General features: G+C 43.4%; 2 protein-coding genes across 39 annotated transcripts in view; both read left to right on the top strand.

Moving 5' to 3' along the window:
- Nucleotides 1–656: 656 nt before the first annotated feature.
- Nucleotides 657–14,731, top strand: sh3bgr (SH3 domain binding glutamate-rich protein). 38 transcript variants are annotated; one of them, XM_070543444.1, is made up of 11 exons: nucleotides 657–859; nucleotides 2,297–2,482; nucleotides 2,626–2,706; nucleotides 6,461–6,538; nucleotides 7,870–8,022; nucleotides 8,562–8,597; nucleotides 10,519–10,557; nucleotides 10,821–10,847; nucleotides 11,706–11,732; nucleotides 13,712–13,763; nucleotides 14,509–14,731. In XM_070543444.1, the coding sequence occupies exons 1-10, from the start codon at nucleotides 815–817 to the stop codon at nucleotides 13,727–13,729; spliced, it is 690 nt and encodes a 229-aa protein (XP_070399545.1). In that variant the 5' UTR covers nucleotides 657–814; the 3' UTR covers nucleotides 13,730–13,763; nucleotides 14,509–14,731. The 38 variants fall into 38 exon arrangements, with proteins under 38 accessions (XP_070399545.1, XP_054598784.1, XP_070399546.1 ...); XM_054742809.2 differs by having other exon boundaries at nucleotides 10,534–10,557; XM_070543445.1 differs by having other exon boundaries at nucleotides 8,565–8,597.
- A 5,995-nt stretch (nucleotides 14,732–20,726) lies between these two features.
- Nucleotides 20,727–24,831, top strand: part of igsf5b (immunoglobulin superfamily, member 5b) — a 30,828-nt gene continuing 26,723 nt past the window's right edge. The window contains exons 1-3 of the mRNA XM_015951956.3: nucleotides 20,727–20,912; nucleotides 21,899–21,959; nucleotides 23,627–23,944. Of these exons, the coding sequence (XP_015807442.3) occupies nucleotides 20,859–20,912; nucleotides 21,899–21,959; nucleotides 23,627–23,944 (433 nt within the window). The 5' untranslated portion in view covers nucleotides 20,727–20,858. The remainder of the gene's footprint in view (nucleotides 20,913–21,898; nucleotides 21,960–23,626; nucleotides 23,945–24,831) is intronic.

Below are 24,831 nucleotides of genomic sequence, written 5' to 3' on the forward strand. Positions count from 1 at the left end.
GTCCAACAGTGATATTGGTCTAGCACATAATTCTGCAGGTAAATTAAAAGAAATAGCACCTGACTTAACCCATGCATGCATCGTGTTGCTTGTAAATTGTACTGTATGGATCACTGGGAGCTAAACAAGTGAGTTCCCTTTTAAATCTGGCACTAAATGATGAAACCTATAAATTAACGGACATTAATTGTAATTATTTATACTGGCAGAAGCGGACACAATGATTTTAAGGCCTAAGAGTGTGTTAAAGCATTTTAATGTCAACAAATACATAGAACACGATTTTTAAAACACGGAGCAAATATTCTTGGGTGATTCAATTCAGAATAAATAAATTGTTTTAAATATGGAACAACTGAAAAGTAAGAACTTCTTCAGAATGGAACGCAGCCCAGCTTATATCTTTGTCGTGATATGATGAAACAGTTAACGAAAACTGTGGGAAACATTATTATTATTATTATTAGGAGTGCCTGGGCGCAGATCCACGGCTGCTCTCTTCTATTTCTGTCCCGTTCGGGAAGGAGCTGCCGGTGGGCCGCTTCTCTTTCCCAGGCACCAACGGACAGCTGAAGTTTCCAATCAGTTGTGTGGCGCTTCGCTCCCTCCGAGGGGCTTGACGCACCAACCCACCCTCCCACCCCTCACAAATGGAGCCTGGAGACAAAAATACCTCCAGCAGCGCGCGGGGGCGCGCGCGCGTGTGATCTCAGAGCTATTTCTTCGTCCTGGGTACGATCTAATAATAGGAGAGGCAGAGTTCTCCTTTAAGACCCACCTTGTTGCATAAACTCCACAAAAATCCTTTAACATCATGGTGATCAAAGTCTTCCTCGCCTCTTCCTCGGGATCCACAGCGGTAAGCTTTCACCGTCTGATCTCACTTCTGGCTGAACTTTGCAGGTTGTTCTCCCTAAACCGACTAGAACCGTCTCTCAGAGTGACGCAAACAGGCCAAGTCTGGACCTTAATACAGCTGGCTGCGTGTTTAAAGCGCCTACATGTGCAGATCTGCGTCCTGCGTGCATTTAAACGAAGTGTTCTTTGTTTGAATCTTAGTAGATGTGTCTAAATGTGAGGTGAGGTTGCGCTGGCCTGGTCACAGTTAGAGCCGAGTCTTTCACAAAGGAAGAGGTTGGTTGCTGATCGCAGGGTTTATTTGCATGCTGGTCCCATCTTGCCCAAACTTTTATAGTCCTGTAAAAGTAACAGATGACCCTGAACAGTGGAAACGAATGGTTTGAAGTGATGAATCGACTGTTACATTCAGTTTAGAACAAACTTTCGATACACGAAAACTCACTAAAATTTCCATGAGACATTTGAGACATTTTTTTCAAACTAATTATCAAAAATCCCGTGCTGTGAAAAAAGTTTTCACATCCTGTCAGATTTAGGTTTTTTATGCCTAAATGTTCACAATCAGCTGATAACTCAAATACATAGAAACGTGTATTTATTAAGGGAACAAAGCTCTCTAAACTAACCCGGCCCCAACATGAACTACATCATTTGGAAAGCTGAGCTCAAGATCTGATTACTGTCAGACCTGTAGAATTGAGAAATCACTTTAACCCTGTAATGCCATGAAACATAACCATTTATTTTCTACTGTTAAAGGTGCAGTATGTAAGAATATAGTGAGAATTTACAGTGAGAAAATCCCCAAAGAGTCTAATGTTTCAGTCATTTGAAAGGAAGATTATACTGAAACATATATCATATCCAGCTGGCTGCGGGGATTGTCCGTTTTGCATGAGAATAAGAGTGTGGTGTTGGCATGTCTCCTGCAAGCTAATCCTGCAGCGCCAACAATTATAATTTGACAACTGCCGGCAAGCTCCAGAGTTGTTTGGTTGCAGTATCCAAATTTTACCACAGGATGTGATTTTTACTTCATTTCTACATAATGCACCTTTAATTTAACAATAATAACAATAATTAGAGGATAAAAGGTGCTGACTGAGTTGATCATCTATAGGAAAGCATGCATGACAACAAGACAGGAGTTTTTTACGTGTGAATCCGGTTCTAGGTCTCAACTATTCATTTAGATCAGATCGATTACAGACAAAGATCCTCACAGAATGATTCTAACTCTTCATTGTTACGCATTAGGAGGTAACTCCACAACCTCATGCAATCCGTTACTCAGAGTATGACCTGGGGCATGACTCAGTGATTGTCACACCTTATGGATACATGTGTGGTGAATCCTTTCAAACCCTAAACATCAGACTCATTTCTACATCTTGTGTAGTCCACTGGATTTTTTTCTTAATTATTTCCCTCTCAGATCAAGAAGAAGCAGCAAGATGTGGTCGGTTTCTTGGAGGCTCTTAAGGTGGACTACACGGAGCTGGACATCGCCTGCAACGAGGACAACCGCTTGTGGATGAGGCAGAACGTTCCGAAAGACAAGAAGCCTGCCAATGGCATCCCTCTCCCTCCTCAGATATTCAACGAAGACAGTTACTGTGGGGTGAGTGCACGCACGCACACACCTGTTGTTGTTTAATAGCAGAAAAACACCAACTAGATAGTTCGATGAGAGTAATAAAACATGACACCATTGGGTGTAACTTTCCGATTTAGGCTTTTGAATACGTTTTCCTTTTCCTGCAGGACTATGAAACATTCTTCGATGCCAAAGAGGACAACTCAGTGTTTGCCTTCCTAGGGTTGCCCCCTCCTCCTGGATCCAAGGTTGGAACATACAACTTTATTTTTTTTTAATCTAAAAACAAAATAAATAATTCAGCATAAAATATAAGTTTAAACTTGAAATGATATGTATGAACACAGGACTATTATTGTTATAAAATAATCTTGTTCTCATGAAAGTTGTGTGTTAAATCTACTAAAAATAGGACAACATCATTATTATATTTATGATCACATATATTCATTGAAGTAGAAAATACCTCAGCTGGCAGGAGGGTCTGCGTTAACTCAGGACATGGAGGATAAATTGTCTCCATGTCTACCGGGGAGGCCTAGGGTCTCACCGGCAGAGCTGGTGGAGGTTGCTGGAGAGAGAAGGCGGTTTGGGCGTCTCTGCTGAGGCATTATTTGATAAAAAAGAAATAAGGTAGAAAAAAAAAATAAGATTATAACTATAAAAGATAAATGTAAACAACACAGATTGTGCTCATTGTCATAACGGCACCTAGCAGTTATTCCACAGGGATGTGTGAAAAATAGCAGCATAGGCATGTAACAGAGCCAATATCAATTGCATTTGACCCATCAGTGCAAAACATCGCTAGCAGATTGAGGTGCAGTGAATGGGTGTGAGCGTGACGACGGGGTGAGTAGAGGGGATCAAAGGGGATGGAGATGGAAGGATGGAAAGAAACTGTCCTTCATCCTGGTTGTGTTCTTTATATACTCATACTGTTTCCTGGATGGCAGCCGTAGAAACTGGATGTGAGGGTTTAGGAATGAGCTTCCTGTGCAGTTTTCCAACATATAATGAGTCCAGATCCAGTGGAAGACTCCCCAAAATCCACTGGGCAGTTTTCAGCACCAACAGCTGCCATACCACACAGTCAGTGAGATGGAGGATGCTCTCAACCACGGCTCTGAAGATATTCCTGGGCAGCTGTTGTTGGGGTCCTGCCCTCATGAGAAAATTACTACGCAGTATTTTCTCCAAAGGACTGTGCCATCTACGCCCTGAAGCGTAGACAATAAAGCATGTTAATATCAGCGCAAGCAGGGACTCCATGTCCCATGATCCTCTGCAGCCGGCAGCAGCTTGATGACATCATCACGCAACGCCAAGTCTGACCGGTCCAGTGGATACCAGCCCCTACAAAGACGGCCCGCTGGACGAGTCTATAAAGCCGAGGTGCAGAGCGGAACTCGCTCTCTCCCCTGTCCAGTTCACCTGGTGTAAGGAGGCCCCTGCCTCTGCTCCTACCGCTCCGGACGGCGTGCGTGTGAGGCCTAGCTGCTGGGATCAACGGACCAACGCCATCTGATCTGGTCAGCCCCGGACACAGAGGGACGCCTTGTGTCCGTTCATTCAAGATTTTTCTTTTTTTTCTTTCTCTTTCTCTCCCGCTTCTCTAATAGTCCAAAACAAGTGGTCGACCACGTGACTGCTTTAAAATAATAGACGGTCTCTCTCTTCCGTACTAAAAATGCCAACGCACCATCTTGAAGTAAGCTCCGTTTCTCTTGTTGTTTTTAATATCTAAGTTTGTTTACGCTGTGGCCAGGCCAGACAGACTGTTTAGTTAATTTGCCTTTATGATTGATCTGTTGTTTTCTTTTCTTGAGCTTTGTAAAGCGATTTGAAGTGTTTTGATCAAGTTCACTGTGAACGTTGCTCACACCGTCAAATACGCGTCAGATCAGGGGCCCACGCCCACTGATTATACGTGTTTTTGGAAGCCAGGCTAAATTACACAAACACACACACACACACACACACACACACACACACACACACACACACACACACACACACACACACACACACACACACACACACACACACACACACACACACACACACACACACACCTAGTTTCGATCCTTTGTTCAACCAAACAAAGGATCCGCCATTTTGTTTTTCAAAACTCCCTCCAGTTTGGTAATCAGCCTATCTCTGTCTGATTACATCATCAAGCAACCCCACCTTTGCTTGTTTACATCACCATCTCCCCCCACCGGTCTGATTAGATTGTTTCTTCACAGTGTGACAGTGTGAGCGTCCTGTCACTGTGTCCCGATTGATCGTGCGCCCTGGCTACTTGGCCAAGGGGATGTCCCTTTGGCTGACTGGTTAGAGCGTGTGACTCTCACCCGGGAGTCTGGGGATTGATTCCTGCCCGGGCCCTCGTTTATCCACCTTGCCACAACAGTATCATTCCATTGTTTCCTTGCTTGTTGTTTGTTTGATAAAATCAGTTGGTTGACATATTGATTGGCTAGCGCCTTGGAGGAGCTGAGGTGGTTATATTAGTTAATAAATGTTATTGCCAATTAAGTTTTGTCTCAAGTGAATTTGTCTGTGTTGGATAGAATATGACTGTCACTCGTTAAAGGAATTTTACAAACTTTAGACAGATTGATAGAGGTTTGGATTCGTTTTTTCCCTGTTAAAAGGGGTGGTGCCCTGAGGCATATCCACGGATATCCTAATTAAGTAATAAATCTGTAAATATTTCCATATTTACGAATTTTATTGATGAATCCAAAGGGTAAGTAAAACTTACAAACTATTTGTTGGCTAATAACCACAACACTGTGGACATTGTGCTGCGTTTTTCACTTTCTGGAGGAAGAAGAGTTTTTGTTGGTCCTTCTTCACCAGGAAAGAGGTGTTCAGTGACCAGGTCAGGTCCGATGTGATGTGGATGCCCAGGAATCTGATGTTGTACACACACTCGACTATCTCACCTTCTAATATAAGGTAGACACTGTGTCGTCACCATGGTCGTCACTGACCTTTTTGGTCTTGCTGGTGTTGACCACCAGGCTGTTTGCTGAACATCACCGTGTAAGATCCACAATGGTGCGGGGCAACATGTTGGCACATGTTCTTGTTTGCTAAGATTTCCGTTGCTCAACATTTCGTGGCCTTGCTTATTTATTTATTAACTCATTCAACCTTTTTTGTTTGATTATTTGTTAAATGCGTTCATTAGATTACTGGTGTGAACAGCAGAAAAGCCAGTTCAGTCCTGTGACTCGAGGATGAAGTTGGCCTCATTAGAATAATCCAGTTGTTCTTGGCAAAGTGAAGCCACAGAAATTCCTCCTGATTTATTATAGTTTCATATTTAATTCACTGTTTTATTGCAAACAAACAAACAAACAAACAAACAAACAAACAAACAAACAAACAAACTAAACAGTTTATTTTGATTTCTAAAAATATGATGTTAAACTTTGAAATTAGTAAAAGTTATTTTATTTAGCAAGGCTGCATGATGTAGCAGTTGGTAGCACTGTTGCCTGGCAGGGAGAAGGTTGCGGGTTGAAATCCCTTCTGTGTGGCCTTTCTGCTTGAAGTTATCTTGTTCTCCCCATGTGTTTTCTGGGTGCTTCGGTGTCCTCCAACAGGCCTAAAACACACATGCCAGGTTAATTGGAGACTAGTGAGTGTATGACTGGTTGTTTGTCTCCCTGTGTTGCTGTGAGGGACTTGAGACATGTCCAGGGTGTCCCTTGCCTCGTGTCTGATAAGAGCTGGAGTTAGACACCAGTTCCCCACAACCCCAGTTTCAGCAAATGAATGAATATCTTGAATTTATTACACCATTAAAAATGTACCAAAACAAGAATATTTTCATGGTTAAATTATTGTCGCTGAAGCTGCTTCAAACCTTACATTTGTTCTAATCTGTCAAATCAAATAAGTTAAGATAAAGAACATAAACCGTTTTATTGTGTGGAACACCTTGCTTCTGCATCTGTGTTAAACTTCCTCCTCTCCATGGTGCAGGAAGCCCTGCAGGCTGAGAAGGAGCGTGTTGTACAGAACGGGACCCATGCTGAGGAGGAGAACCCTGACAACTCAGTAGTAATGCTGTCATTGTGTCTCCTCTTCTTCTCTTCATTTAGTAAAACTAACCTTCCCTTATTCCATAACCGATCATCTGAGCAGGCTTTTAACACTCCCATCATCACTCAGCCCCTCCCTACACCAGCTAATGTTTGTGGTGCACGAGAGTTCACATTGCATGACATAATATTTCATTTCCTGTTCTCTCAGAAGCATCTTTCTAACGTTTTTCCACCAAAAGAGGATTTCTTCCAGTCTGGACCATCACCTTGCGGCTAGGAACCCAGGAACAGATTGCTATTTGAATGCTTTTGCAATGTTTGATCAGCTGGAACACAAACAAGCAGATGTGCATTAGTGGAAATGTCGGATGTGAATTTCTAGACAACATTCTGCTCTCATTGCTACTTGATTAGATACATCTACTCAGTTACTTATTAAAACAAGTATATAATTAGCCAGTTGCATAGCTGCTGAGTCATTTAGATGTGATGAAGAACCTGCTAAAATGAAACATCAGAGCTGAGAAGAAAGAGAGACTTTGGAAGCAGCATGAGTGTAGGTCCCAGATGGGCTGGTGGTTTTACAGAAAACTGTTGATCGACTGGGATTTTCACCCACAACCATATCTAGGGTTTCAGCTGTTGTTTGGATTAAAATGTCACATTGATGCTAGATAATGGGCAGATTCTGGATAATAACCACTGGTTTCGACCAAGGTCTGCTTAACAGCATCTTTGAACCTCGAAGCGGATGGACTCCAGCAGCAGAAGACCACACCAGGAGTCTTTCCTGTCAGCTAACATGAAACTGAGGCTACAATTCTCACACTATCACCAGAACTGGACCAGAAGAGACAGGAAAGCCTTTCCTGGTCTGATCAGTCTGGCGATCAGTTGCAACATTCAGATGGTTGGGTCAGAATCAGGTGGACTCCAACAGCTTGTTTTATAATTGACATGAACAATTAAAGCAGTTCTAAATCCACAGTTTAACCTGTAACACTCAAATCAAATCACATTATAATACAAATGTGTTTGAATTAACAACCTTTTGGAAAATGTGATGATTTTCATGCAAAGTTGGGTTTGGTTTCCTGCTGTTTCCAGTCTTACCAGAAGCAGATAAGCAACGAAAAACCACATTGTTTTTAACTATGCTTCGTGATAAACCTCCATATTTAATTTAATACTAAAGTTATAACCCTTTCACTTTAAATTAGCTGCTAATTCACAAACACAATACTGTAAAAAGACTAACTCCAACACCCCCTTCAAAATAAGAGCACGCAGTATTTTTTAAAATCATATACTTCTTTCATCGCACATCTTGTTTCCACCCCGAACAAGGAGGTACCGGTAGAGGAGCAAAATGGCCACTCACACAGAGAGGAGGAGGAAGAGGAGGAGGAAGGTGAGGGTGGCGAGGCAGATGATGAAGCCACTGCAGGAGACGAGGCCCTCGCAGAAGAAGAGGAGGAGGAAGTAGAAGAAACAGACGAGGTTACAGTATTTGCCCCATAACTAAACTTCACCCCTATGTTGGTCTTTCACCTCCTCAGTCCCAGGAATGTCTGAAACATTTCTCCTTCTTATCATTCCCAGAGAGTTTGTTTTTGCTTGTTTTCCTTTTTCTGTTGTCAAGGTTTGCTGTCAGTCATCCTTCTTACTCATCTTCACTTCTTCTCTTCATCTTCACTAACAGCATTGTGGAACATTCCTAAACTTCTGTTGATGTTTCTGATTTTCTTGCAGCTCCAATGGACATTTAACCATTTTAATGCAATCTTTAATTCTCTCTCAAAGGTTTCATGTTTATGTATTTACTTATTTATTTATTTACATATAGATTTTTTTTAAATGCTAGTGACTCTGTTATCACCTGGCTCAACAGGTTCACTACATTTTTCACTCCCTGACTGTTAAGTGTGTCAGAGATGTCCCCAAAACACCATCTCTGGTTTTGGTGTTTAGTCTGTGGATAGTGTTGTGTCTAAGTGATGGCCCCTGAGGTCTCAATACCATCCTTTGTGTTCTGTTAGCAGGCACGAGAAGGAGAGGAAGAGGATGAAGAGCAAGTAAGTAAACATTTCAACCAGCTTCTGAAGCAGTGCTGTAGTATTTGAAGGTTTGATAGTTTGTTTTATTAGATATTTTTGTGTTTTGTTTTATTAGATATTTTTGTGTTTTATTTTCCATAAAATCCTCAATTTTTTTTCTCAGTCTGCATATCGCTGCAATCGTTTCTTTTGGGAAAGTGCTATTTTAGCAGTTATCCAGAGTTTTCCCTCTTTTAGCAGTTATGCTAGCCTGGCAAGCCATTCTATACATGTGAATGTATAGTCCGGCCACGACCCATAGACAGAGCTCTCATGAAGCGGGATTTATGGTTGTCTTTCAAACTGTCCCTGCATTCTATTGGACAATGGACAACATGACGTACTCACCTCTATGGATGTCAGTCAACGGAGCTGTCCGCCGTACATTGTTGAAGATCACGCAAATACATCCTTTTTATAAATAAAGCATTGAAGTACCTCTATCTGCTCTTGACTCAAAGAAAAGACCAAGTCTTAGTCCAAAGTTCAAGCCAAAGCCGTTTCAAACAAGTCGCAGTATCATCCCGCCCACCAAACAGATTGAACGCTGTGATTGGCAAACCACAATACTGGTCTGGACTGCTGAGTTTCCATTAGAGCGTGGTTAGACCGACATGCAGAACAAAACTATTTTGTTTCAGCTCCTGTGCGTCTAGACTTCTAGGCTAGAATTACATGTAATTTTTTAGAAATCTGTAAAAGTGATAGTCTTTCCATATACTGTTATATAATGAAGGCAATAAGGATTTGTATGTGTCCCATGTAGCCCTATGCAGTTTGAATTGAGCGGTCGCAGCGTGCATGATTACAAAACTCTGTTTCAGCTCTGTTAGCTATAGGTGCGTGTTCCCCAATGGGAGGCATTGCTTCCAGCTGTAATCATGGAAGTAGGAAGAGAGGCTTACGGTGCAATACATTTTTCTGTCTCTAGATGATGTCCTCTGACAAAGAACTTCAGATTTCTGCTTAAAGGACCTTCCTGCCAACCCACTGCAGGTGGCTCGGATTGGTCCATTTATTGGTTAGAAACAGTAAAGCTCGTTAGCATCAACAAATATAATAACTAGATAAAGAAAAGTACAGTTTAGACTGAACTGAAACTAAACACAAGCACCCTCTAGTGGCTGGCTGCAGTTCTAAATGTAAATGTAGATGAATGGTACAGCAACCTAACCCCCCCCCCCCCCCCCCCCAATACCAAACAAACACTGGAATATTTATTTTCTAGGCGTTGAGTGTTGACAAGTCTCATAATGTTTACCTGCTTGCTGCTGCTGCTGCATGTCCAAACAGGATTTTTTTTCCTCAATTGAGGGTGAGTAGCTGGGATTTTCAGATCCACAGCCAGAGCTAGCAGAGTTTTGCTTCACAAAAACAACATGTTGGCACCAGTAAACCAGTAGTTTGGCTTCATTTTTATCCAAAATGTCACTGTTGCTCTTTTTATGATATGGCAGCACAGAATAAAAAAGCCTTTAGGAGCAGAACTTCTGTAAGGAAGAACCCTCGATCTCAAATGTCCAATTTTCATGTTACCATCATTAACCCTCTTCTTTTTAAGGCATGTTTGATGTTTTTTAACTTTTGCTTACATGTAACAGCCACATTTGACAGAGCATTTCTCCACTTTTCTGCACAATCGAGTTGTTTTAGTACACCATACTTGGTTCCCTATATTTACTGTTACACATGTAAGTGCATCCACATGTGATGTGGATGTAGCAGTCTCCTGTATTCATTGGGACACTTAAACTGACATGATTTAATTACACTCACACATTTTAGAATGGAGAATACTCCAAAGAGTAAGCTGATTTTACACAGCGGTAATACATCAGTCTGCCAGTGCTAACGTGTACCACTGTAAGGAGTATGATCCTTTGTATTCTGCGTTCTCTTGGTCTACTGCCTCCAGGAGGAAGAGGATTTGCAGTCAGAGGTAACTGAACGTCTGGGTTTTATGGTAGATCGGGTTTAGTTTGTCTCTGCGGAAGTCCTGATCTGCTGATAAACTCCTCTAATCATCTTTGCAGTCCTCTCCTCCAGCTAACATAATTTCTCTCCAGGTGTTTCCTGGCCCCCTCAGCCACCCTCCCTCCTTAGGTTTCCATTAGTTTTGGGACAACCCTGTAACACGTGCATGTGGTGCTCTTTTGCTCCCCGCGTGGCTTGCTGACCTGCTATTTGTTATATTTTGTATAGGAGGAAGAAGAGCTACGACAACTTGAGGTAGATTCTTCAGAGTTTTTTAAGCCGTTCAACTGAGTTTCTCATATCATATTGCATCCTTCCACACATTCTGCTAAATGAATCATTTTGCTTTTTAAAAGTATAAATCAACCGTGATCCAAAGAGAGTCCCATAAACCACAATGGGTTGATTTGATAGTGCATCACTTTTATACTAGTTCCTTTAAAAGCGAGAGCATTTCTGCTGTTTTTATTATTATTATTATTATTATGGGCAGCTCACAGCAGTAAACTCTTAATGAGCAACCGAGTGTTTAATGGGCATCAATGTGCCCAGGGTTTTGCCTATCAGGGTACACTTTAGAGTTTAATCCATAATGACTTCAGTCATGTTTCACACACCACTAGACATAACCAGATCCCAGATTAGATTCAAAACCATTTAGAGGCAACCCTTTTCTGTTTTTAACAGAAGTTAGGTGTTTTGAGATGTCCTCGTTCAGAGTGTTGTGTGAAAAGGGATGCTACTTTGAGACATTCCACTGTCTGCTTGAGCCTCACTGCTTTGCCTTCTTTGCACCTCCTTGTTTTGTCTTTGCACCACCTTTGTTCTGCAGGATGAACGAGTCAGTGAGGTTGTTCATTTTTGTGCTTTGTGTTTTGTTTTGAGCTGTTCTTTAGTTTTCTTCTTCATGTTTTATTTTACTGCATGGATGTTTGAGATCTGTTTTTCACAAAGGTGCCTGATGGTGTGCAGCTTGGTTAGTATTAACCACCTAACCTTTTAAGGTGGAACTTGAGTGGGAAACAAAGAAACTGCCGTCACTCGTGGACCAATATTCCCGTATACCTCCTTATATTGTCAACCCCAGTTCACTCTTGATTTCATCTTCTTTAGGAGGAAGAAGAGGCAGAAGCACAAGAGGTATCAGTGTGCCTCTCTTTGGCATGGTGTGAGTCAGACTTGGGTCTTTCTGCATGTCCTGATCATAAAACAGACCTTCTGCAGAGTCTTTCTTCTCTTAAATCAGCTGTATGTCATGCATACGTCATAAAAACCCTTTTCCTAGTCTTTGAAGACAACTTTACCGTTTTGAGTAGATGTCTCAAGAGCAGGTAGTAATTGTTTTGATGTTCTTCACATCTACCTGCACAGGAGCTCAACTCAGACGTGTGTTAGGTTTGGTTAGTTTCCAGAGCAACATGCTCTTTTTTTCCCTAAGAAGTCATGGCGTCTGCTTACTTTTTTTTGTCAAGAGCTCTCCAACCAAAAGAAAGGGGAAGCGGACTTGACAAATTTTGAGAAGAGAAGACATCTTGTCACTTCAGGATGTTTGGGAGAAGACAAGAAGAGTTTACTTAAACTTGATCCGACCTGATGACTTGTGACCGGCCCTCCAGACTAGATGTGGATTTTTATTATTTGATAGCACTTATTTTTTTTCTTTAAAGTAGATTTATGTGAAAAAGGTTATAAATAAAACTTCTCTCAGCTTGAGCCCCACCCCCATCTCCACCTTAAGTCATCTAGTAAATATTAAAGCAGCTGAGTCACTGGTGCTGAGTTTGCCTTGACACTGCTGTCACTGCTAAACGCTGCACGACTCAGATTACTTCCTCCCCATTTTTAACCCTCGGCCACTGCAACCACTAACACGTAAAGGCCTTCTTCCCTTTGGAGCATGACTTCGTTCAACCCCTTATCCTCCTTTTTAATTCATCTGAAGGAGAAGAAAACTTTGAGGAAACATCTAAACGATTTTGTAGACCTGGAATTATGCTTGAGTGTGACAAATGCCATTTAATGTTCTTTGCTTTATTGCTCTCGCTCACACAGAAAATTCATGTCTTGAGCATCAAACTTAAGTTATTAAGGTCACGTTGTTTAAGATAGAAGGTGGTTGATTTAGAAAAATCAGAACTTTTCTTGACTTTTTGGATTAAATCAAATGTTTTTGTCAAATAAATGCCACAAACATGAAAGAACAAAGTGTAACTTTGCATCATGAACCCTGCAATCTTCCTGCTGTGGGTTTAATTTTGGCCAGCAGAACTAGTGATCTGAAAATGACATGTAGGCAGACCCAGCTGTCACTGGGACTGTAGCATGGCACAGTGCTGTGAAAAACATTTGCCCTCTCACAGTTTTTCTCTCGGTTTTGCTTCTTTGTCACTTCTAAATCAGCAAACTCATTTCAGTACTAACTCAGCTAATAACACAAGTCATGATTTTTATCAATAGAAAAAGCTAGCCAAATAAACCTATAGGTTAATTCAGACTCGTGAGGATTTTCCAACATGAACAACCTGTTTAAGGTCAAAGGTCAGACATTTCCTACAGGATTTTCTGGTAGGGAGCCAAATTCATGAAGCAGGAAGTCAGCCCCAGACAATCACTCTACCACCTCCATGTTTGAATGTTTGTACAATGTTGTTTTCCTGAAATGCCAAGTTGGTTTTACTTCAAATGTTAGAGGACACACACCCTCCTGGTCCACAGAACATTCTACCTAAAGTCTTGGGGATCATCAATACGACTTTTGACAATCGTGAGATAGGCCTTCGTGTTTTTTGTGGTCAGCAGGTTTAGTTCCTTTAACTCACCATGGAAATCAAATTTTAAAGACTTTTGTTGTTGAACTTTAGAATGAGGCATGGTGTGTTGCGTTTTGAGATCTTTTCGCCTGCTTCATGTTGTGAGAATGGTTTTACTGAAGTGATTTTTTGTGATCTACAGTTCTGGTTCTATAAAGCATCATTTGAAAAAAAAAGCATTATTTTAAAATTGTTTAGGGACAAATACTTTTTCACAGCAGAACACAAAACAAAACTCACTGGTGTTCCTGCCATGTTCTACTGTTTCATGTGTTCCCTATCTAAACACCGTGGTTTGTGTTGTAACAGGAGGAAGAGGCTGAGTAGTTACAGTGGGTGATGATGACTCACTACTGACCAGGTAAAACACCTGAATCCCTCGCTGATTGGCCTTTATGGCTGGATTTGACCACTAGAGGGCAGTGCTACATCATGTGGCTTGGTAAACAGTCAGCATTTATGTAACCACATTAATTAAAAAGATAAACCTGTATTCAGACTGTTGTTTTGCCTTTTGTTTGCCTCTTTGACCCTGCTGTCAGATCAAAGGCAAATGCATAATTACACAGTTACTCAACCTGCCACCATGGCAACAAATCCTAACGTACCTGTGCAGCAGTGGCTTCTATTACAGTAAAACATCAGTGCCTTTACATTTACAATATATAAATATCACTAACCCTAAGACTGTCCTTGCCTCCTCTGTGAGTACGGTTAATGTTTCCCTCTCCCTTAGCCAAATGTTCACAGAAGAAACAAAATATTGCTATGATTACCCGTCCTTTCTCTTTATAACTTCTGAAGCAGCAGAATTGATAATGTTGATAATAATCTTAATCACCAAAGCTCGTGCTTCTGGGTAATCCACGATCTGCTGCAGGATAAACTCAGAAACAGAAAGACTTGTCCTCCCTCGGCTGCCTCCGAGCCTCTCCGAGCTCCTGTCGCGTCTCGTTAGAGGAAGGGACTAAGGAAGGTTTTAGGTTTGCCTGCGGAGAAGTGGGCACACGTTTAGGATGGGCGTAGAGTTGGTGGTGGTGGCTCAGTCTGACAACTGGCAAATCTGTGACCTGGTTTTTATTTCATCTGTTTGTCTTGTTCCGTAGCCAGAAAGAGCCTCTCTGTTCCCTCTCTGAACCCTGACGCCTGACCTCCCTTGACCCCGCCCGAGACTCGTCACACAGCCTGTCACCACTGGACGTTCTGGAAACCACTGGTCATGGAGGCGCTGGCAAAACTGTCCAAAACCAAATTTCTCATCTCCAATATTGACCTAGTTTTTATATCTAATGTTTAGAGAGACACTATAATAAAACTGTTTTAAGTAGAGTTTGTAAAAGGCATTTTTGTCAAGCTCGAACAAATTTCTCATGTTTTTTCTTTCATGAATTCTATTTTACTAACCTTAAAAAGGCAGTGACCTTTTTTAACAGGTTTGTGGCTCCTGGCATCCATAATTCACCCACTCCTAACTATTGTGCTCTTTTATTCCTGCGTTGTGCCTGACTTTTATCAGCTGAATGCCAGCTGAGGCTTTTAATAGCCCCATGAGGAAGAGCGTGCTGTGAGAAGCGGAATACACCAACAAGTCTAGTACTGCTGACTGATCAACGCACTTTGTTAAAGAAAGTCTCAAACGTGTAGCCAAGATGAATGCAATGGAAAAGTTAAAGTAGACTGGGACAACGTTCTGTGAAATGTAACCTGCTAAAGCTGAAACTCTTTTTAAAAAGATGTTTTAAGACAAATGGGCTGTTGTGTAAATTGAGTTGTGAAATATTCAAAACAAAACAAACAAACAAAATCATGCCTCTGGGCTCCGATTAAAGCTCTTTCCTTTGTTTCACACAGCCATTTCAGATCAGTAAACACATTTCAGTGTCAAAGATAGCAGACTAGACATAGTGGACTTGGTGAAGTAGACTTGACTTGAAGAAGCAATTTGACGTTGCAGGTAAACTTGACGTAGCAGACTTGAACAAGCAGACTTGGCATAGCAGACTTGAAGAAGCAGATTTGACTTGATGTTGCAGGTAGACTTCACGTAGCAGACTTGATGAAGCAGACTTGACATAGCAGGCAGACCTGACTTGGCAGACTTGACTTAGCAGGTAGACTTGACATAGCAAACTTGAAGAAGCAGAATTGACTTGATGCAGCAGGTTGACTTCTTGTAGCAGACTGGAAGAAGCAGACTTGACAGCAGACTTGAAGAAGCAGATTTGTCGTAGCAAGAAGATTTGACATAGCAGACTTGAAAACTTGTCTTGACATAGCAAGCAGACTTGATGTACCATACTTGAAGAAGCTGACTTGACGTAGCAGGCAGACTTAATGTAGCAGACTTGAAGAAGCAGACTTGACGTAGAAGGCAGACTTGACAGCAGACTTGACGTAGCAGGTAAATTTAATGTAGCAGACTTGACGTAGCAGGTAGATTTAATGTTGCAGACTTGACGTAGCTAAAACATACGGCCGCAGGTCAGATGATACGACTACAAAATCTATCATCGACCTGTGACCTAGGCTGCCCTGGTACCAAGTGTACCGGTGGGCATCCTTATGTTGGAACATGGTGTTCGTTATGGCCAAACTGCGGCTTGCACAGAAGTCCAATAACAAAACACCGCTCGAGTTCAGATTAGGTGGGCCGTTCCTCCCAATCACACCCCTCCAGGTCAAGCTGTCATTGCCCACGTGAGCATTGAAGTCCCCCAGCAGGACAATGGAGTCCCCTGATGGAGCACTATCTAGCACTCGTCCCAGGGACTCCAAAAAGGGTGGGTACTCTGAACTGATATTTGGCCCATAAGCACAAACAACAGTCAGGACCCGTTCCCCGACCCGAAGGCGCAAGGAAGCTACCCTCTTGTCCCCCGGGGTAAACCCCAACACACAGGCAGAGAGTCTCGGGGCTAACAAAAAGCCAACCCCATCCCTCCGCCTCTCACCCGGAGCAACTCCAGCAAAGTAGAGTGTCCAACCCCTCTCCAGGTCTCGGGTTCCAGAGCCAATGCAATGTGTCGAGGTGAGTCCGACTATATCTAGCCGGTACCGCTCAACCTCTGCCACAAGCTCCGGCTCCTTCCCCGCCAGCGAGGTGACGTTCCATGTCCCAAAAACTAGTTTTCTTGTCCGGGGATTGGACCGCCAAGGCTCCCGCCTTGGTCTGCCACCCGATTCGCATTGCACCGGACCCTTCATGTTCCTCCTGCGGGTGGTGGGTCCACAGTTGGACGAGCCCATGTATCCGGTTCGGGCTGGGCCCGGCCGGGCCCCATGGGCGAAAGCCCGGCCACCAGGCGCTCGCTCACGGGCCCCAACCCCAGGCCTGGCTCCAGGGTGGGACCCCGGTAACCCTCCGGGCCGGGTACTCCGACTCTTCGTTTTAATCGCCATGAAAGATCCTTTGAACCGTTCTTTGTCTCACCCTTCACCTAAGACCAATTTGTCATGGGAGACCCTACCAGGGGCACTAAGTGCCCCAGACAACATAGCTCCTAGGATCATTAGGGCACTCAAACTCCTCCACCACGATAAGGTGACGGTTCAAGGAGGCCGTATGTTTTGGACACCCGAGTGAAGAGAGGGGCGGAGCTGTCAACTGATCACCACCTGGTGGTGAGTTGGATCAGATGGCAAGGGAACATGCCGCGTAGACCTGGCAGACCCAAACGCATAGTGAGGGTCTGCTGGGAACGCCTGGCAGAAGAACCTGTCAAGACGGTCTTCAACTCCCACCTCCGGCAGAGCTTTGACCACGTCCCGAGAGCAGTGGGGGACATTGAGTCCGAGTGGGCCTTGTTCCACTCTGCGATTGTCGAGGCGGCTGTTGCTAGCTGTGGTCGTAAGGTGGCCGGTGCCAGTCGTGGTGGCAACCCCCGTACCCGCTGGTGGACACCAGAGGTTCGGGGAGCCGTCAGGCTGAAGAAGGAGGCCTACAGGGCGTGGCTGGTCTGTGGGTCTCCGGAGGCAGCAGACAGGTACCGGATAGCCAAGCGGGGTGCAGCAGTGGCAGTTGCCGAGGCAAAATCTCGGGCGTGGGAGGAGTTTGGTGAGGCCATGGAGAAAGACTATCGATCGGCTCCAAAGAGGTTCTGGCAAACTGTCCGGCGCCTCAGGAGAGGAAGGCAGCAACTCGCTCACACTGTTTACAGTGGGGATGGGGAGCTGCTGACGTCAACTGAGGCTATAGTCGGATGGTGGAAGGAATACTTTGAGGAGCTCCTCAATCCCACCAATGCGCATTCCGAGGAGGAACCAGAGCTGGGAGGCCTGGGGATGGACTGTCCGATCTCGGGGGCAGAAGTTGCTGAGGTAGTCAAACAACTACACAGCGGCGGAGCCCCGGGGGCGGATGAGGTTCGTCCTGGGTATCTCAAGGCTATGGATGTTGTAGGGCTGTCATGGTTGACACGTCTCTACAACATTGCGTGGTCATCGGGGGCAGTTCCTAGGGAGTGGCAGACCGGGGTGGTGGTCCCCATCTTTAAGAAGGGTGACCTGAGGGTGTGTTCCAACTATAGGGGGATCACACTCCTCAGCCTCCCTGGAAAGGTCTACTCCAAGGTACTGGAGAGGAGGGTCCGATCGATAGTTGAATCTCAGATAGAGGAGGAGCAATGTGGTTTTCGTCCTGGCCGTGGAACTGTGGACCAGCTCTATACCCTTGCAAGGGTGATGGAGGGGGCATGGGAGTTTGCCCAACCAATCCACATGTGCTTTGTGGATTTGGAGAAGGCTTATGACCGTGTCCCCAGGGGCACCCTGTGGGGGACGCTCCAGGAGTATGGGGTGGGTGGCTTTCTGTTCAGGGCCATTCAGTCCCTTTACCAGAGGAGCGTGAGTTTGGTCCGCATAGCCGGTAGTAAGTCGGACCTGTTCCCAGTGAGGGTTGGACTCCGCCAGGGCTGCCCTTTGTCACCGGTTCTGTTCATCACTTTTATGGACAGAATTTCTAGACGCAGCCGTGGTGTGGAGTGTGTCGAGTTTGGTGGCAGGAGAATCTCGTCTCTGCTTTTTGCGGATGATGTGGTCCTCCTAGCTTCATCCAGCTCTGACCTTCAGCTCTTGCTGGGTAGGTTCGCGGCCGAATGTGAAGCGGCTGGGATGAGGATCAGCACCTCCAAATCTGAGACCATGGTTCTCGACCGGAAAAGGGTGGCTTGCCACCTCCGGGTCGGGGGAGAGGTCCTACCTCAAGTGGAGGAGTTTAAGTATCTCGGGGTCTTGTTCACGAGTGAGGGTAGGAGGGATCGGGAGATCGACAGGCGGATTGGTTCGGCGTCTGCAGTGATGCGGACGCTGAGCCGATCTGTCGTGGGGAAGAGGGAGCTGAGCCAGAAAGCCAGGCTCTCGATTTACCGGTCGATCTACGTCCCAATCCTCACCTATGGTCATGAGCTTTGGGTAATGACCGAAAGAACGAGATTGCGGATACAAGCGGCCGAAATGAGTTTCCTCCGTAGGGTGGCCGGGCTCAGCCTTAGAGATAGGGTGAGGAGCTCGAACATTCGGGAGGGACTCGGAGTAGAACCGCTGCTCCTCCGGATCGAAAGGAGCCAGTTGAGGTGGTTTGGGCATCTGGTCAGGATGCCTCCTGGACACCTCCCCGGGGAGGTGTTTCGGGCATGTCCTGCCGGCAGAAGGCCCCCGGGTCGACCCAGGACACGTTGGAGAGGTTACATCTCCAATCTGGTCCGGGAACGCCTTGGGGTCCTGCCGGAGGAGCTGGTGGACAAGGCCGGGGAGAGGACGGCCTGGAGCTCCCTAGTTGGGATGCTGCCCCCGCGACCCGGACCCGGATAAGCGGAGGAAGACGACGACGACGACGAGACTTGACGTAGCAGGTAGATTTAATGTTGCAGACTTGACGTAGCAGGTAAATTTAATGTAGCAGACTTGACGTAGCAGGTAGATTTAATGTTGCAGACTTGACGTAGCAGGTAAATTTAATGTAGCAGACTTGACGTAGCAGGTAAATTTAATGTAGCAGACTTGACGTAGCAGGTAAATTTAATGTAGCAGACTTGACGTAGCAGGTAAATTTAATGTAGCAGACTTGACGTAGCAGGTAGATTTGATGTAGCAGACTTGAAGAAGCAGACTTGATGTAGAAGGCAGACTTGACAGCAGACTTGACGTAGCAGGTAGACTTAATGTTACAGACTTGACGTAGCAGGTAAATTTAATGTAGCAGACTTGACGTAGCAGGTAGATTTAATGTTGCAGACTTGACGTAGCAGGTAAATTTAATGTAGCAGACTTGACGTAGCAGGTAAATTTAATGTAGCAGACTTGACTTAGCAGGTAAATTAATGTAGCAGACTTGACGTAGCAGGTAAATTTAATGTAGCAGACTTGACGTAGCAGGTAGATTTGATGTAGCAGACTTGAAGAAGCAGACTTGATGTAGAAGGCAGACTTGACAGCAGACTTGACGTAGCAGGTAGATTTAATGTAGCAGACTTGAAGAAGTCTTTACTTGATGTATTAGACTTGACTGTGTAGCACACTTGACACAGCAGGCAGACTTGACTTGTTGAAGCAGACATAACTTGACAGACATGATTTTGATACTTGGCTGGATATGAACTAGAGCTGCATGGAGGCTTGTGGTCTGTGGCTGTAGGTATAACAAATCCCGGGGAGCCCTGCAGGTACGGCATTTTAGTCCCAGGTGAATAAGCTTGGGTACTTAAATGAAGCTAGGCATGTAAACAGTCCAGGAACTTGAATAATAACAGCTGGAAAATGATAATGACTCGCACCAATATAACACTTTTCAGAGTCAGAGGACTCCAAAGCGCTTTACCCCACAGTCATCCATTCACACACACATTCACACACTGAGGCACACTAACAGATGTGAAGCCAACGAGCACAGGCGCCTCAGACCACCACCAGCAGGCAAGGTGGGTTAAGTGTCTTGCCCAAGGACACAACAGCAGAATTCTCTGTCTGAAGCTGGGATCGAACCTGCAACCTTCCGATTACAGGACAACCTGCTCAAACTCCTGAGCTACTGTTGAGCCGGAGAAGCAATGCCTCAATGTAGCTGAAATAAAACAATTCTGTAAAGAAGAGAGAAACGTGTAGTAATCACAAAGATGTTACCCCTAAGAAGTTAGAACCTGTGCTTGGGTTTAGGAGTTGGCTACACTCAAACACAAAACCAGGTTGTCTGGAACACATTTATCCCCTTCACAAATTAAATCATCATTTGATCTTTGTTTGCTGATCTGAAACATTTAAATGCAAATACTTTTCACAGCACTGTAAATTCCTTTATTTAGATCAAACGATCTAAAATAGTAACCGGGAGTGTGAAGTTTTCCCACAGGTGGAAATCAGCTGATGGGAACATTTGTTTGTAGTCTGAGTCATGCTGTGAGTGTAGCATGGGACAAAGTTCCCACTGGGCTTGCTAATATTTAACGGGACAGTTTTGGGTGATATGGAAGGAGGAAGGAGCTGCATCCGTTTGCTGCTAATCCACAGAATCACAGCGGTAAGTCAAGAGGAAACAAAACATAGTTAATGAGTCTTTATTATGCACTTACGGGCTTTAAGTTCTATTCCTCATGAGACATAACAGTGGAAGCAGAGGATTGGGTCTCTCACACAAAAGTGTGTTGACTGTGTGTTTCTGTGTGATCAAATCAAATGAAGTGTTGGAATTCTAACTTTGGTTGAGGACACTGCCGGTCTGTTTGAAGTCAGCAAAACAAGGAAAAAGCTCAAATAGTTATAGCTGGATTGACCAAAAATGAGCTCTGAAAGCATTCAGCTCAGGGTTCTCAGCAGCTGAAGGCTGTTTCTGGTGTTTTATGCCACATTATCTCTGCGATGACACCATGTTTGTTTTTATCGTTGATGACCGTGGACCATCACGTCTCAAGCATGCTACCTGCAGCGCTTTGACATTTTCATGTGGCCTGCCTTTAACTAGCAACACAGGGACTATTTTGAAAATGCAAAAATGATAAAAAAATGTTGTAATTTAACCAAGGAAAAATCCACCAGTAAAATATTCACTCAAACAAGCTCAAAGCACTTAAAAATAAAACATCTATTACATATTTCAGCAGCCTTTGAGCAGGGATCATCTCAATCCCTGCTCAGACTGATGAAATCACAATTAGTGTGAAAGACAAGCGCTGATCTCAGACGCCAAACTCCTGAGTTTTATTCGGTGCAACGTTGCTAAAATTGATAGTTCAGTGTAGTGAAAACACATAATAAAATCATACATGTTTTTTGGTCTGCATTGATAAAACTCAACTGAGTCTCAGCTTTTATGGGATTTGCTTTTTAACGTCTTAAAACTTTTTAATCTGACAAATGAGGAAAACTGTGAAAAATCATAAAAAAAATAAACATTTAAATAAACAAATAAGCATAAAAGTTAAGTCTTTCTCTGGGAAATAATTTTGAAAAGTGGTAGAAAGTTGCAAGCAGAACCTAACAGAACCTTAACTGACATTTGTTTTTCAGGATTTCTTAAACATGGACATGGTTCCTTTGCTGGTCCTGCTACTCTCATGCAGAACTCAAGGTGAGCTTCGATCGGTGCGGAGAAGACACTAACACGCTTCAGCTGGAGATAAACATGCTTAGAAGCAGAGGCCTGCAGGTTTTATTGAGGGTTTATTGATCTATCTTCTCTTTATTAATCATGTTTCTAAAGATGACTGATAAACTAGTCAGCAGCCTGATGTATTATTATATGTATGTGTACAGTTCACACTTCCAACACACAATTGATGCTTTTATTTTTAGCGATAGCCTTAGACATATCTCAGAACCAATTTTCTTGGGAGGATGCATAATTTACAACTCTGCATGCTGGCAGCAGGAGAAGGCATCAACAACCAAGCTCAACACAAACAAATTAAACCTCCATCCCTCTGAGAAGGGCATGAGCCTTAAATCTGCTCTTAGCTGTTTATCTTCCACAATCTGCTTCATGAAATATCAGTTTTCCTCTTTATTTCTGACACACACACACAGGCGTGTGTATTGGGGGACCTCTACCCACACCTTGAGGTGTGTTGATCACTCCACAAATGCATGAACCTATATCTCATCGTGAATGTTACTAATCAGGATTTCCAACAACTTCAAATATTTTGCAAAGCATGATTTAAATCACAGAAATGTTCAACTAAAAGCAAATATGTTTTTGTGCAAAGTTTTTTTTATTGTGTAATGCTAATTTGTTATAGGTAAAAATGAATGTATCAATTATTCAGCTCATCTTTCAAAATTCTGTTAAAGTATTTCATTGATAATAAGAGTTTAACTTATTTCTCTACACCCAAAAAAACTTTTTATGAAGCACCCAAATGAATTAGTTCTTCAGAGAACCCCTTGATAAATGGTTATTTAAGGAACCTTAAAAGGTTCTGATTTTAAGGTTCCACAGATAATCTAATGATGTTCTTTAAAGAACTTGTTTAGGTTCTCTGAAGCACCCAACTGAATTAGTTCTTCATAGAACCTTTTGATGAATGGTTATTTGTGGAACCCTAAAAGGTTCTATGTGTGAGGTTCCGCAGAGAACCAAATAAAAGTTCATTAAAGAACCCATGTATAAATGGTTCTTTGAGGAACCAATAGGCAAAAGGTTTCTTGGAGAACCGAAGAAGGTTCCCCTATGGCACCACTGTAAAGAACCGTCTTTGGCTCTAACTGGAACATTTATTGTTAGGGGTGTAGATCTGTTTATTGTATTTGCATCCATTAAAAAGGGCATTTCCTTTTGTTTTATTCATGAAAATTATTAACCCTCTCAGGCTCAAAATAAATTTTGATAAAAGGACGAACAACTAAGTCCTTCAGGGGTACTTCTGAGTTAAAAATGCTCATGAAATACGTATGTGGAGTAACCAGGTAGGTAGGTTTTAACATTGCAAATCTGCAACGCCTGTCTCCAGAGGGTTAACATCAGCTTAAGCTATAAATGATCTACTCTTGCAGACCCAGAGTTACTGACAGATTTTTTGGACTCCATCTTTATTTTTCCCTCTCTCTGTAATTTAGAAACGACTCATTTCCTCGTAAACAGTTCCTTTATTTAGTCTCAAAGAATGACAAAAATGTGTCGTTTAATTGATCTATCTCACTTTTCATTTCACCAGAAAATAAAGATTTATCAAAAACTTTGAACCGTTTTTGTTTTAACTTTTATTAAAGTTTCATTTCGCTGCATTATGTCTTCAGCTCTCAGAGCTCAGCTGAAACTGTCTCCTGACAAACTGACGGTTGTGCGAGGAGACGAGGCCAGATTCTCCTGCAGCACCTCCAGCTCCGCATGGACCGTGATGGTGTGGATGCTGAATGGGAGACCAGTGCAAACCATCTCCAAAGAGACCGGCGTCCTGCCCTCCATAAACCCAAACATCACTGCAGAGAGATGTCCAAACTCTAAGGAAGACTGCTGGGTCATTGTCCTGAAGTCCACAGAGAGAAGCAACCAAGGAGAAGTTACGTGTGACCTCCAGCTCATTGAGAAACGAACGGCAAAGCTGTTTGTACAAGGTGTGTGTATGTGTGTGTATGTTTGTGTGTTAAAGGTGTGGGACACTCATTTAATCCATACATTTGCAGTGGTCTCTAGAAGGAATGAATGCCTTAAGTCGTACTCGTTTCAGGAACTATCAGAATGCCACATCCTCTTATTTCCTAATATTAGGACATCTCAACTCTGATTGGCTAACAGCAACGTGAGTCTACTGCTGACTCAGTTTGCTTTGCGACATTTCTGTTTTATCTCCACAAATAACACAAGCCTGAAGAAATTCTGCCATGTTGTGAAAATGCTAATACCAACAGTTAGCTTCTACTAGCCGAGACGTTCTCTGCTGTTTCCTGGGGTGTCCGAATCCACAGGAAGGATGCTTATGAGTACGGGTCCTCGCCGGTCTAGCAAGGCTGGGTCCTTTAAGACTGCTAAAATCGGAAGTCAGCGGCTCTGAATTCGGACAGTCTAGCCTTCACCTCTACGGTGACCCGTAGGTCTCGTCACAGCCGTGGCGGCAGCTACACGCAAAGGAAAAATGCTAAAGCTAGCGAAAATGGAGCAGGAATATTAAGGAGCTACAGCAGCTTCACTTCCATTTGAAGCGTTTGTTCACAAACGTTTTCAGGTAAAGTAACTTTGTTTATTCTAGAAGCTTTCAGGACTTACATGTTAACTTTAGATGATTTCATGTATGTTTTAAGCTACGTACACAACACATTACTACAGAGTATTATCATGTAGGTAATTAATATAAACTAAATGCATTATAAATGTTGAATGCAGTAGGACGTTTTCTAATGTAAATTGGACCTTAGAACTTCTTTTGCATCAAATGGGGGTAAAATGCTTTAAAAAACAGGCTTTTTAATAAAATAGCATTGAAGTGTTTTCAATGTGCATTTGT

This window comes from Nothobranchius furzeri, chromosome 13 (genome assembly GCF_043380555.1).
Source record: "Nothobranchius furzeri strain GRZ-AD chromosome 13, NfurGRZ-RIMD1, whole genome shotgun sequence".
Taxonomy (NCBI): domain Eukaryota; kingdom Metazoa; phylum Chordata; class Actinopteri; order Cyprinodontiformes; family Nothobranchiidae; genus Nothobranchius; species Nothobranchius furzeri.

Coding starts and splice junctions, on each gene's coding strand:
- sh3bgr (XM_070543444.1), top strand. CDS start 815: ATGGTGATCAAAGTCTTCCTCGCCTCTTCCTCGGGATCCACAGCG. Junction 6,539..7,869: donor AGAACCCTGACAACTCAGTA/GTAATGCTGTCA, acceptor ACCCCGAACAAG/GAGGTACCGGTAGAGGAGCA. Junction 10,558..10,820: donor AAGAGGATTTGCAGTCAGAG/GTAACTGAACGT, acceptor TATTTTGTATAG/GAGGAAGAAGAGCTACGACA.